Source organism: Bufo gargarizans, chromosome 2 (genome assembly GCF_014858855.1).
Source record: "Bufo gargarizans isolate SCDJY-AF-19 chromosome 2, ASM1485885v1, whole genome shotgun sequence".
Taxonomy (NCBI): Eukaryota; Metazoa; Chordata; class Amphibia; order Anura; family Bufonidae; genus Bufo; species Bufo gargarizans.
Window position 1 is genome coordinate 62,020,413 of NC_058081.1, and position 12,600 is coordinate 62,033,012.

Genomic DNA, 12,600 nt, shown 5'->3' on the forward strand with positions numbered 1-12,600 from the left:
ACAACCGGATCAGTTCTGAACGGACGCAGCCAGTTGTATTATTACGGAAGCGTTTTGCTGCGGTTTTGAGATCCCATGCCAGATCTCAAAACCGGGCAGCAAAATCTCATATGTGAAAGTAGTCTAAATTGCCCTGCAGTGCAGATCGTAATCCTCAGCACTTCTCTTTATGCATGGGCTCTCCACAATGGATTTCAGCCTTTACAATGCATTGGTGGAATCCGTGGCACTCCTGAGGCAAAATCTGCAGCAAATCGGCATGTAACACGTGTGTTTTGCATTGAAATTATTGCGGTTTGTTAATGGTACATTTACACTGGGCATAAAGCTAGCCATACATATGAGACTAGACAGAAGTTGACTGGAATTGGTTTCAGCCGAATGTCGTTTGAAAAACTACAACAAAAAATCGTTTGCAATGGCCGACAGATACCTAATCGGAAAATGTTGCCGTTGTTGGTCGAAATTGCATGCTTATGGCATGATTGGCCAAATCCCCCCCAATCATTTGCCATTCTGCTGAAGGACCAGGGAGTCGGTCTAGTCTTGCATGTTCATGGTGGGATTGTTTGTACGACTGTTCCCACAGACTCCTGAACGGCCACAATGCTGCTGATCATTGTCTGAAGTATATGGCCAGCTTTAATGAAGCAGCAGAGAATCGGACTATTAGCCCTTGTGAATCTACTCTAATAACGAGCAAAAAGTTGCAAATAAAAGAATCACACACAATTTTAATGTGGCAAAAAGTGGCAGTATATTGTACTGGTGAAAAGTGCAATTTCTATGGTGTTCAGTACAATCTGAAATGCTTGTATCCCTGTATAAGATCCTGAAAGAGCAGCCATGTGGCTGTATAATATCTCGAAAAAGTAGCCGGTGTCTGTGTAGGACCCTGAAAGAGGAGCCGAGTGCCCTTGTAATTTCCTGAAAGAGGAGCTGATTGCTTTTGTAAGATCCTAAAATAGCAGCCAAGTGTCTATATAAGATCCTAAAATAGCAGCCAAGTTTCTGAAGGAGGAGCCGAGTGCCTGGGTGAGACCCTGAAGGAGGAGCCGAGTGCCTGGGTGAGACCCTGAAGGAGGAGCCGAGTGCCTGGGTGAGACCCTGAAGGAGGAGCCGAGTGCCTGGGTGAGACCCTGAAGGAGGAGCCGAGTGCCTGGGTGAGACCCTGAAGGAGGAGCCGAGTGCCTGGGTGAGACCCTGAAAGGTAAGCATAATGACCTGAGAGACTTTGGCAAAGGCCCAATTATGATGGCTAGACAACTGGGTCAGAGCATCTCCCGAGCGGCAGGTCTAGTGGGGTGTTCCCCAGATCCAATGGTTAGTACCTACTAAAAGTGGTCCAAGGACAACTGGTGAACAAGCAACAGCATCACGGATGCTCATCAGCGTGGGGAGAAGACTAGCCCGCCTCGTCCTATCCCATAGAAGAGTTACTGTATAACAAATTGCCAAAAAAATTGATTCTGGCTATGATAGCCAGTGTGCTCTGACAACTTTCTGTCGAAGCTTGCAGTGTATGGGGCTGCAGACCACTAAGTGCCCATGGGAAGTATCGACAATGCATACATGAACATCAGAATTGTACCATGGAGCAACAGGACAAGGTGGCCTAGTCTGATCAATTACATTGTCTTTGACATCATGTGGATAGCTGGGTCCGTGTGCGTCACTTCCCTGGGGAAATGATGGCACCAGGATGCACTACGGGAAGAAGACAACCTGGTAGAGGCAAATTGATGCTCTAGGCCATGGTTTCTCAATTCCGGTCCTCGGGGACCCACCTACCAGTCATGTTTTCAGGATTTCCTTAGTATTTAGCAGGTGATATAATTAGTGTCAGTGCACCAGGACTTACCACGGGTATTCATTATGTGGGATATTCTCAAATCCTGACTGGTAGGTGGGTCCCGAGGACCAGAGTTGAGAAACCCTGCTCTAGGCAATGTTCTGCTGGAAACCTTGGATCTTGGCATCATGTGGATGTAACATGTACCACCTACCCAACCAGGAAATGGTTGAAACGTCACTGTACATGTTCACGTTAATAAATATGGAATTTTTCTACATGTGGACCTCAGCAATTTCTTCTAGTGTGCTTTAGCCAGGTAATGTGCCCTGCTTCACTGCAAACATTGTTTAGGAGTGGTTTGCAGAATGTGACAAACAGTTCAAGGTGATGATTTGATAGAATCTGATATGGGATGTACTGAAAAGAGTATGATCGCTGGAGGCTGCATCTCTCAACTTTCAGGACTTAACGGATCTGCTGCTATTCTCTTGGTACTAGATATCACAGGAGACCTTGGAGGTTTTAAAGGAGTCCGCACCTCAATGGGCTGGTTTGGCGACACAAGGGAGGGTTTACACAATATTCAAACACATTATAATGTATTAAAGGGTTTGTCCACTGTGGAGAATTGCTTTATGTTAGACTTCCCCAATGATAAGCTAATTGTGGCATGTAATATGTGGGGAGCCCATTAGTAATTGTTCAGTGGCACCACAGGGGAATTCAAGCATCACATAGTTCCAATTGAAATCATCTAGCGTGTCCTTATAATAGTGACATGCCTCGTCCTCCAAAGATAGGGACTCTCCTGAATAGGGGAGTTCGCTCTACTAACTCAGAATCCCTTAGGATTTGAAAACTCATTTTCTAAACCACACAACTCATTTTAAAATACAATGCATTACTACAGTGGAATGAATTTATTACACCCTGCACTCTAAAATTCTGGTATCAGATTTAGTCACAAAATCAGGCTTTTCCACTTTTTGGGCTTATTTGTGTGGAAAATGGGAATGAATAGCTAGATTTATCAATTGCGACTTAATAAAAAAAAATCGCTAAAGTTTTCTTACTCTTCAGTACTTCAGTAAACTGGTGGCATAGAAAATGGAGTAACATCTCAAGACAGAAGATGCACCAAATTTATCAAACCTTGTTCACCATTTGATAACTTTAGAGCAAATTACAGAAGTGCAGACTTCCCCCGATCGGCAGTGAAGAACAAGAAACTTATTGCATCCATATGCCTATTATCTGGCTGATGAAGGACCAGTAGTTCCAAAAGTTTCCCATGGTAATTGTGTGATAGCAGCCATGACGATTATAATTTACTCTTTAACCACTGAACTATACCTTGGTGGTGGACCAGTACTTTGGAATTTTCTTGTACCCTTCTCCTGCTTTGACCTCCTTCCTCTGCTTGCGTCAAATTGGCTCTAGATGGGAAGCTACTATAGATAATGATATTGTTCTGGATGCTTCTTTCAGTGTTGTAGTTTTCTGCAAAGTTAAGTTCTTTATTGGGATTTACAACTTTTTGTTGAGGAGTTCTCATTAGGGTAGGCTTGGGATATAGCTTTTTTTTGATGACACATCTTGTACAGTCAGTTCATACGTTTTTGCACGAAGAAAGCTCATTAGCAACACAAATCTTGTAGCTTGGTAACCATGTACATATTAGATTGAGCTCTTATGGATGGCTTGTTGTTTGTACCACCAGGAGAACGTCCATCCATCGCCATTTTAGACATTTAGTGTTTGTTGTCAACAGTCCATGGCACCTTGTATGTCCATGATGTCCATTTCTATAAATCTCTACACATTTTTTTTGACTTGCACATGCTCATTTTCACACGCCTTTATGACTTCACCAGTGAGAGAGAGGCTAATTAATGTCTGAAAATGTCCTACATATGCAGTGTATAGGTAGATGCTAACCGTTTGTATGAATCGTCCTTGCTGATGCATAATTTTTAAACTGTGATCCTCATAGAAAAGGAAAAAATCCCAATGCGTTGGTGGAGTCCATGGCTGCACTTGCGTCCCACCAAATGTCAACATCTTCCCACGTATGGTGGCTTCTGGTAACCTTGCCAGAGAGGTAGGCCTAACTGTGCCCGTGCCTTTTTAAAACAAAATGTTACTACTTTTGCACTGTGTGTTGAATGCCTTTCTTCATTCAGCTCTGTGTTACCAGTATGTCCAGCAGAGGTTTCATGCATTCACCTACCTATTAATGTTGCAGGGTATAGATCTAGCTGAAACACTTGCCTAAAGATCATAAAACTGTGTAATCATTTGATTTGGCCAAGTGGTTTGGAGTGCCAGCTGTATTGCGGTCTGCCTATGGAAGCTGACCACACCAGAAACGGGAACCACCAGCCATCATAACATTTAGTTAAAGTCTGAAATTGTTCTTCTTGGGCAAGTGGGTCATAATGAGCCAATACATACATTTATGTTGGGGCAGTTGTCAAGTACTGACTGCAATATCTCAGAAGGAATGGGCACCTTGAATGAGAGACCATTCCCTTTTTCTAGAAATCAACTCATGTTCCTTTGCAGGATCAGGTTAGATGGTTTTGTGTAAAAAGCTTGCTAGATCAGTAGATTAGTCCCCATCAGTTGTGTAATTAAAATGTGTTTAACTTGTAGATAAGCTCCCTCGGGTACACTTCGGTGGTGGTCAACAAAAGCAACATGAAGAACAAGCAGCTTTCTCAAGATGTGCGGGAAAGAGTTGTAGTGCTCCACAAAGCTGGAGAAGGGTATAAAAAAATTTCAAAGGCATTGACTCTCCATGTAAGCACAGTGCGCAGTATCATTATGAAATGGAAGACCTACAACACTACCGAGACTCGTCCCAGGTCAGGTCGCCCTCCCAAGCTGTGTAACCAAGTACGCAGGAAATTAGTTGAGGATGTCACTCTGCAGCCATTGACGACTCTAAAAGACCTCCAGAATTCTGCTTCTCAGATGGGAGTCCAGGTTCACACATCAACAATATGTCGTTCCTTACGCAAAGGCCGGATTTATGTGGGTTCTTTTTTTATTTTTTATTATTATTATTAATATTTCCTTGTATTTTTCTTAACTGTACTTTTCTTAAGCTGATTTCGTATTTCTTGAAACTTTCCTGCCTTTCAAGTGATGACAACAGAGCTGTGTTATCGGAGAAACTAAACTGGGAAAGAGTTGTACACAAACACCCCTGATAACATAATAATAATAATCTTCATATATGTAGCACTAAGAGATTCTGGAGCACTTTACAAATAGAGGAAACATACACAACAGTACACAAATATCACACACCACACAGTGAATAACAAATCGGACAGTAGAAGTGTCTGCTCAAAATGCTTACAATTGATCGGGAAAAAGATGCAGAGGTAAAAAGTGCTTGTTTTCTCTAATGGTTCACCATCCTATATCTGTGTATGCACTAGAGTTGTTGCGATACCAATTTTTTGATTCGGTTTCGATACCATGAAAAAGTATTGCGATACTCGATACCATTCGATACCACGCGAAAAAAATAAACAAAAAAAGCCACGTGCATTCCTCATTTTTAAAAATGGCGAATCGCGCAGTTTTTATTTTATTTTTTCTGTTCCGGCATTCACCACCTAGATTTTTTTTTTATATATTTTAATAGTTTGGACTTTTCTGACGTGGCGATGTAATATGTTTATTATTTAAATATTTTATATGTGAAATTGGGAAAAGGGGGTGATTTATACTTCATATTTTAGTGTTTTTTGTTTGTTTTTTTTACACTTTTTATTTAATGACTATTTTCCCCTTAGGGGCTAGAACCTGGGATCTTTCATCCCTTTTCCTATTCAGCCTGATAGATCTCTATTAGGGTGAATAGGACTCCACACTGTCCCTGCTGCTCTGTGCACACAGCATCAGGGATGTTACCATGGCAACCAGGGCTTCTGTAGCGTCCTGGCTGCCATGGTAACCGATCGGAGCCCCAGGCTTACACAGCTGGGGCTCCGATCAGAAGCTGCCACTGCACCACCAATGAGGGGGGGGGGGGGGAAGAGGTCCCTGTGGCCACTGCCACCAATGATTTTAATACTGGGGGGTTGAGAGGGGCCGGCACACTGTGCCACCAATGATTTTAATGGGATGGGTGGGTTGAGGGGGGGGGGGGGGCAATGATAACTACCTCTTTATACAGGAGGCGGGTACTGGCAGATCAGCGGCAGTTAACTGCCGCTGATCGCAGCTCCCTGTCAGGGGCAGGGTGCCGGCAATGCGATTCTGCTGCCGGCACCCGCCTCCTGTATGTGTTAAAGACTGACTACTGTATATGAGTCCAGACTTTCACTATCAGGCCACACAGAGCGGCGCCCAGCAATGTCCCAGCACTCACCATTAGTCCTGGGCGCCGCTCCGTTCGCCTGCAGTGCTCCATTACTGTCTCCTGTCCTGCTCCACATGCTGCTGATTACTATCGGAGCGATGGGAGGAGACATCAGATTCACTAGTGGGCGTTCCTTCTCCCTGGCTGTAGCGCTGTCCAATCGCAGCGCAGGGAGAAGGAACGCCTACTAGTGAAGCTGATGTCTCCTCCCATCGCTCCGATAGTAATCAGCAGCATGTGGAGCAGGAGAGGAGACAGTAATGGGGCACTGCAGGCGAACGGAGCGGCGCCCAGGACTAATGGTGAGTGCTGGGGCATCGCTGGGCGCAGCTCTGTGTTGAAATAATCCTATCATTGGTGGCGCAGTGCGCCCGCCCCTCCTCCGCCCCTCTCTTCTCATTGCCGGCGCCGCCCCTCGCTTCTCATTGCCGGCGCTGCCCCTCCTCCGCCCCTCGCTTCTCATTGCCGGCGCTGCCCCTCCTCCGCCCCTCGCTTCTCATTGCCGGCGCTGCCCCTCCTCCACCCCTCTCTTCTCATTGCCGGCGCCGCCCCTCCTCCGCCCCTCGCTTCTCATTGCCGGCGCTGCCCCTCCTCCGCCCCTCGCTTCTCATTGCCGGCGCTGCCCCTCCTCCGCCCCTCGCTTCTCATTGCCGCCCCTCCTCCGCCCCTCGCTTCTCATTGGTGGCAGCGGCAGCAGCAGCACAGGGGGAGGGAGGACAGCTTCCTTCTCCCCGTGCTGCTGAGAGAGAACATGAGCGCGCCGATAGCAGCGCGCTCATGTTCAGAGATACTAGACTGCGCAGAAGCGCAGCCCAGTATCGAAAAAACGGAAATCCCGGTATCGTATCGATACCGGGACAAAAGTATCGATTGGGTATCGAAATTTCGATACCCGCAACAACCCTAGTATGCACAGATCCGGAGTGCGGGGGATACTCGTGAAGGGAACAGATTCTGAGGAATAAGGTAATAAGTGGTGACTGAAGATAGGAAATGTGATGTGCATGAATTAAAAAAACGTGTTTTAGGCCTCATGCACACGACCGTTGTTTGGGTCCACATCTGAGCTGTGTTTTTTGTGGCTCGGATGCAAACCCCTTAATTTCAATAGGGCCGCAAAAAGATGCGGACAGCACTCCGTGTGCTGTCTGCATCCGTTGCTCCCTTCCGTGGCCCCGCAAAAAAGAGCATATCCTATTCTTGTCCGTTTTGTGGACAAGAATAGGCATTTCTATTATGGCGGAACGCACGCGGGCGGCATCCGTGTTTTGCGGATCCGCAATTTGTGGACCGGTCGTGTGCATGAGGCCTTAAACGTGCTTAGAATTTTGGATATTGGGAATTAACTTGTTTGCCCGGGATAGTGCTATCTGGAGAACTAGTGCAGAAGAAGAAAATTCTAGAAAACAGGAGTGGGAAGTTTGCGTTATGATAGATATTAAACTGGGAGGAACTGGCTGCAGGGAAATTTCCCGGTTGGTCAATGCCCAAGGCGCCATCCAAGCCCTCCTCATGGCCGCCAGCCAGGTGCATAACAGTCTGATGCTCTTAGCATTAATGTAGGAGCACCAGGCCAGCGGTTCTCCTGGGGCAGTATATTGTGCAGCAAGTGTGGTTTTGGTTTTGCTGGGGCAGTATTTTGTGTTGCACTGTGGTATTTTGTTCCACACAACGGTATTCCTGCCCCCCCTTTACTTCTGTTGTCCTTGCCTATGTGTGTTGGCCCTGCCTCTTCCTGCTTTCTGTCAATTTGGACCCTCCTAAAACATGGGTCCACTTTTAGTTTTTTTTTTCCACGGCCACTTTAAGTTCCCAGTCCGCCCCTGGATATTACGCTTGGATCGATGTTAGAACGGATGGCACTGGTTGGTCCTAGATAGAGATGATGGAGAAGATATAGGGAGGTACGGCAATGTGGAGAGATTTTGTGGTTGAGAGGTAAGTGTAAATTGTATTCTATAGTGGATAGGCAGCAGTTTGGCACAGGGTGGAGACATCAGTGTAGTGATGGGTACATGGTACTAGACAGAGGAGTCTGGCTGGATTCAGGGTAGATTGGAGAGGAGAGAGTTTAGTGAGGAGAAGACAGATTAGTAATGAGCTAATGAAGGTAAGAACGAGTCAGAACAACAGTGAGGGGTTTTTGCCGTTTCCTCTGAGAGATTATAGAGGATTTTGAGGTGCAAGTGGTTGATTGTAGGGAGTGAAGGATCTGTGTCAGAGATGACCCCCAACATTTTCATTACAATATTGCCGAATTGGTTTTACTCAAATGTTCATGCTTGGGTGGCTTGAGGTAGCTGCAGTTAGATAGGGCACATCTTGAAATATTTTTTCCTAGTTTACATCTTGGTATTAGAATTTAATTCTTTGGGATTCTATTGTTGCTGACTGTATATCGACAGTGAAACATTTGGATTTCGACATGACTGATCTTTTTTTTTTTTTTTTAAGTGAGATAAGCTTCTGCCAGAGGCTTTGTTCAACCATCCCATTGATAATACATGCATGCTTGTCTGAGCCTAGCCTAAGCGTGAATGCTTTGCAAAGGTCAGATGAATGAGTTTTTGGCTGACAACTAAGTCGTATGGCCAACTTAAAGGGTTTCTGCACTTTGTTTAAACTGATGATCTATCCTCTGGATAGATCATCAGCATCTGATCGGCGGGGGTTCAACAACCGGGACCCCCGCCGATCAGCTGTTTCAGAAGGCAGCGGCGCTCCAGGAGCACCGCGGCCGTCTCACTGTTTAACGCAGGCCCAGTGACGTCACGACTAGTATCAACTGGCCTGGCCGCGGCTAATCTACATTCAAGTGAACAGAGCTTAGCCCCGCCCAGGCAAGTTGATACTAGTCGTGATGTCACTGGGCCTGCGGTAAACAGGGAGAAGGCCGCGGCGCTACTGCCAGCTCCGCTGCCTTCTCAAACAGCTGATCGGGTGTTGGACCCCCGCCGATCAGATGCTGATGATCTATCCAGAGGATAGATCATCAGTTTAAACAAACTGTAGAACCCCTTTAAATGGGTTCTCCAGTCCCATAATTTTTTTTTATCGGCATTCAGTAACTCTAACACTGCATATTTCTTTCTTCAAATACTGTTTTTCATGACAGCACGACGATTTCTCTGTTCTTTGCATAGTTTTTTCTGGCAGGATGTTTATAAGCAGAACTTCCTGTTTTCCATAGCTGTAACCAAACCCAGCTTTGGAAAGCAGGAAGTTCTGCATGTAAAGAACCAGCTCATAAAAACTGATGCAGGGAACAGGGGAAGGAAAGTGCATGAAAAACAAGTATTTGGGGCAGAAATTTGCAGTGTTTTGAATGCTACATGCAGATAAAAAAAAGAACCATTAGGAGATCAAAGAATCACTTTACGTTATTACAAGCTCTTACTAGTATAGCATGCATTGCAATCACAATCTTACCTTTTGACTATACCAGTTTGAGTAAACAAATAATTAGCTAAATTTTGGTTGGTTTCCATTTGTGGCATCTTCTGTGATCTTTGATGTCCCAAATATGCATATGTACTAAAAATCTACATACAACATTTTTTTTTTGCTCATGCAAAATACTTATTTGGTTTAGAAAACCTGTTTATACCTTATTAGGACATTTTGTCCTCAAAGAGCATCTGTCTGTCTGGAAGACCCGACATGTTCATGCATTACACAGACCTCCCAATTATTTCAGTGTGCACAATGACCGGTTCCTCTGGAGCTGATCACTGGAGACCGCAACAGTTGGAATGACTACTGATCGGCTTATTTTGTGTGGAATTCGTGAGGTGAGTTAAATATATATATTTTTTTCTCATACAATTTTGTCTTAAAAAAATATATACCGGTATGCGTCACTAGGACAATCCCTTTTAACATGGTCGACAGTCAAATCTAAATTAGTTATGTTCAGTACTCTTGTAGAAAGTACATTTACTATTAATCATCTTGGGGGACTTTGTGGGCTTTTTTTCATGGTGCACAATTATTAATAATAATTGTATGTGCTAATCTTAAAGGGTTTGGCCCATCTCATACATTGCTGGCATATCTATAGGATATGCCAGCAATATCTGATGAGTAAATGGAGCAATGGCCTGCTTAGCTATTTTCGGGAGTCCCATAGAAATGTATGGAGGGTGGCTGTGCATGTGCGGTCCACTCTCCTTTTTCACTTTGCAGACTCCATTCTAGAGATAGGTGTGGGTCCCACCTCTGGAACCCACATCTACTGTATGAGACACTGGTGTGCATATCCTAACGATATGCCACCAATGTATGAGGTGGGCCAACCTCTTTGATACTTATGACTCAACCCTAACATGCATTGTGAAAAATCGAGGTTTGGCAAATTGAAGAGGAATACCCAACAAAGATGTTTTAGGCGTATGCTCAGGGATCCACATCTATGTGGAAAATGAGGATCCCCTGACCCACCTGGTGAACTGCTGCATCCAAGCAGAGAATTAGTGGAGAGGTTGCTTAACGTGCTCAGGTGTTTCCGTTCTTCCTATAGCAGAGAATGGAGAGGGACACACATGTTGGCCCACCTCTCCATTCATTCTACTCCTGCACGTAATGGGGAGACTTAAGAAAACTTGAATGTCCCCTGTAGCCAGATCAGTTCTGCTGGGAAGGTTATATTGCCAAATTTCTATTTTAAAGGGTTATTCCAGTATCTGCCATTATTTCTCTTCCAATTCATTTTAAGTCCAGTCTGCTGTTCCCATAACCCCGGCCACCTCCACGTAAGACTGGTATTCCGATCTCGGCTATGAATGACTAGTAACAGTAATAAACCTTAAGGCTGAGTTCACACGAGCGTGACAGATTTGGTCCGGATGCGTTCAGGGTGCGTTCAGTTAAACTCGCACTATTTTGCAAGCAAGTTCAGTCAGTTTTGGCTGCAATTGCGTTTAGTTGTTCAGTTTTTTCCGCGCGGATGCAATGCGTTTTGATGCGTTTTTCACGCGCGTGATAAAAAACTGAAGGTTTACAAACAACATCTCCTAGCAACCATCAGTGAAAAACGCATTGCATCCGCACTTGCTTGCAGATGCAATGCGTTATTAACGCAGCCCCATTCACTTCTATGGAGCCAGGGCTGCGTGAAAAACGCTGAATATAGAACATGCTGCGATTTTAAAGCATTGCAGAAGTGATGCATGAAAAATAATGCTCATGTACACAGACCCATTGAAATGAATGGGTCAGGATTCAGTGCAGGTGCAATGCGTTCACCTACTGCATTGCACCCGCGCGGAAATCTCGCCCGTGTGAACTCAGCCTAACACTAATATTTTCTGTAAAGTACCAGTACTCCATTTGACAGTCGCATCTCCCAAAACCAACCGCGACTAGGCTGACATGAACTCATTGAATCATGGAGATCTACTGTCTTGAACTCACACCATCATTTGACTACAGGGCGATAGACCCACCATCTGGCTGGAACTCACAACATCGTAGATCACTACCGTACTCGCACGGGTGAAACCGGCCTGAGATTTTAATTATTTTTTTGACTTGTTAAACAGAAAATTATCAACTAAAAATTATATTGACTGTCCGTGGTTTCAGCTAAGATGAAATGCGTTTAATTTGAGAAGATAATTTGGATTATTTCTTTACAGAAATTTGTAGCCCTTATTTAAAATGGTCATTAAAGGAGCACTGCGGAGGTGGAGCATGACAAATATTTTCTTTACGGTCCTCTTGGAGCTGATAACTCCAATTGTGGTAACGTGGACACTTTTAAAGAGGTTCTCCAGGAATTAAAAAAATGAAAATACTTAAATATTATTTTGTAATAAATATATTTCCAAATACCTTTCATTAGTTATAACGGCTCATTTGTCCAGGGATCAATCATTAGGAGAAGTAAAATGTTCGCTGTCCTATTAGTACACACAAAACCTGTCCTAATCACACAGGAGGACAAGTTACTTCATCACAATGAGCCATAGTGCTGCCTCATCCTCCTCTCTGCTCTACTTGTCAGGGTTATGATCCTGAATACAGGTGAATCTCTGTGGGAATGGAGATGATGAAGGAGACATGAGAGGAGGGTGAGGTGTGGATAATGAGCTGCAGCACGTGTATGCCCCACATTACCACAGTCTGTCCTGTCCGTCCTCTCTGTACTTCATGTCTCCTCATGAACTAAATTTCCCATAGATTCTGCTAAAGTTCTTGTCAGGGATTATGATCCTGAATACAGATGATAAGTGGAGAGGAGGATGAGGCAGCTCTTTACTTCAGTGTTGTAAAGTAACTTGTCCTTATGTGTGATCAGGACAGGTTTTGTGTAAACTAATGGGACAGCGGCCATTTTGTTTCACTTGATGATTGCTCCCCAGAGAAAACGAGCCATTATAAATAATGAAAGGTATTTGAGAATATAATTATAATAAAGTAATATTTA

At 44.5% G+C, this 12,600-nt stretch overlaps 1 protein-coding gene across 3 annotated transcripts in view; it reads left to right on the forward strand.

Moving 5' to 3' along the window:
* DDHD2 (DDHD domain containing 2) overlaps positions 1-12,600 on the forward strand; it is an 80,737-nt gene that overhangs the window by 25,723 nt on the left and 42,414 nt on the right. The window contains exon 2 of one of the 3 annotated variants that reach the window (XM_044279041.1): positions 4,451-4,831. The exons of 1 other annotated variant lie outside the window; for it this stretch is intronic. In XM_044279041.1, coding sequence (XP_044134976.1) covers positions 4,496-4,831 — 336 coding nt within the window. In that variant the 5' untranslated portion in view covers positions 4,451-4,495. Of the gene's footprint in view, positions 1-4,450; positions 4,832-9,665; positions 9,965-12,600 lie in introns of those variants that run through there. One more of the 3 variants, XM_044279042.1, reaches the window with a different exon arrangement.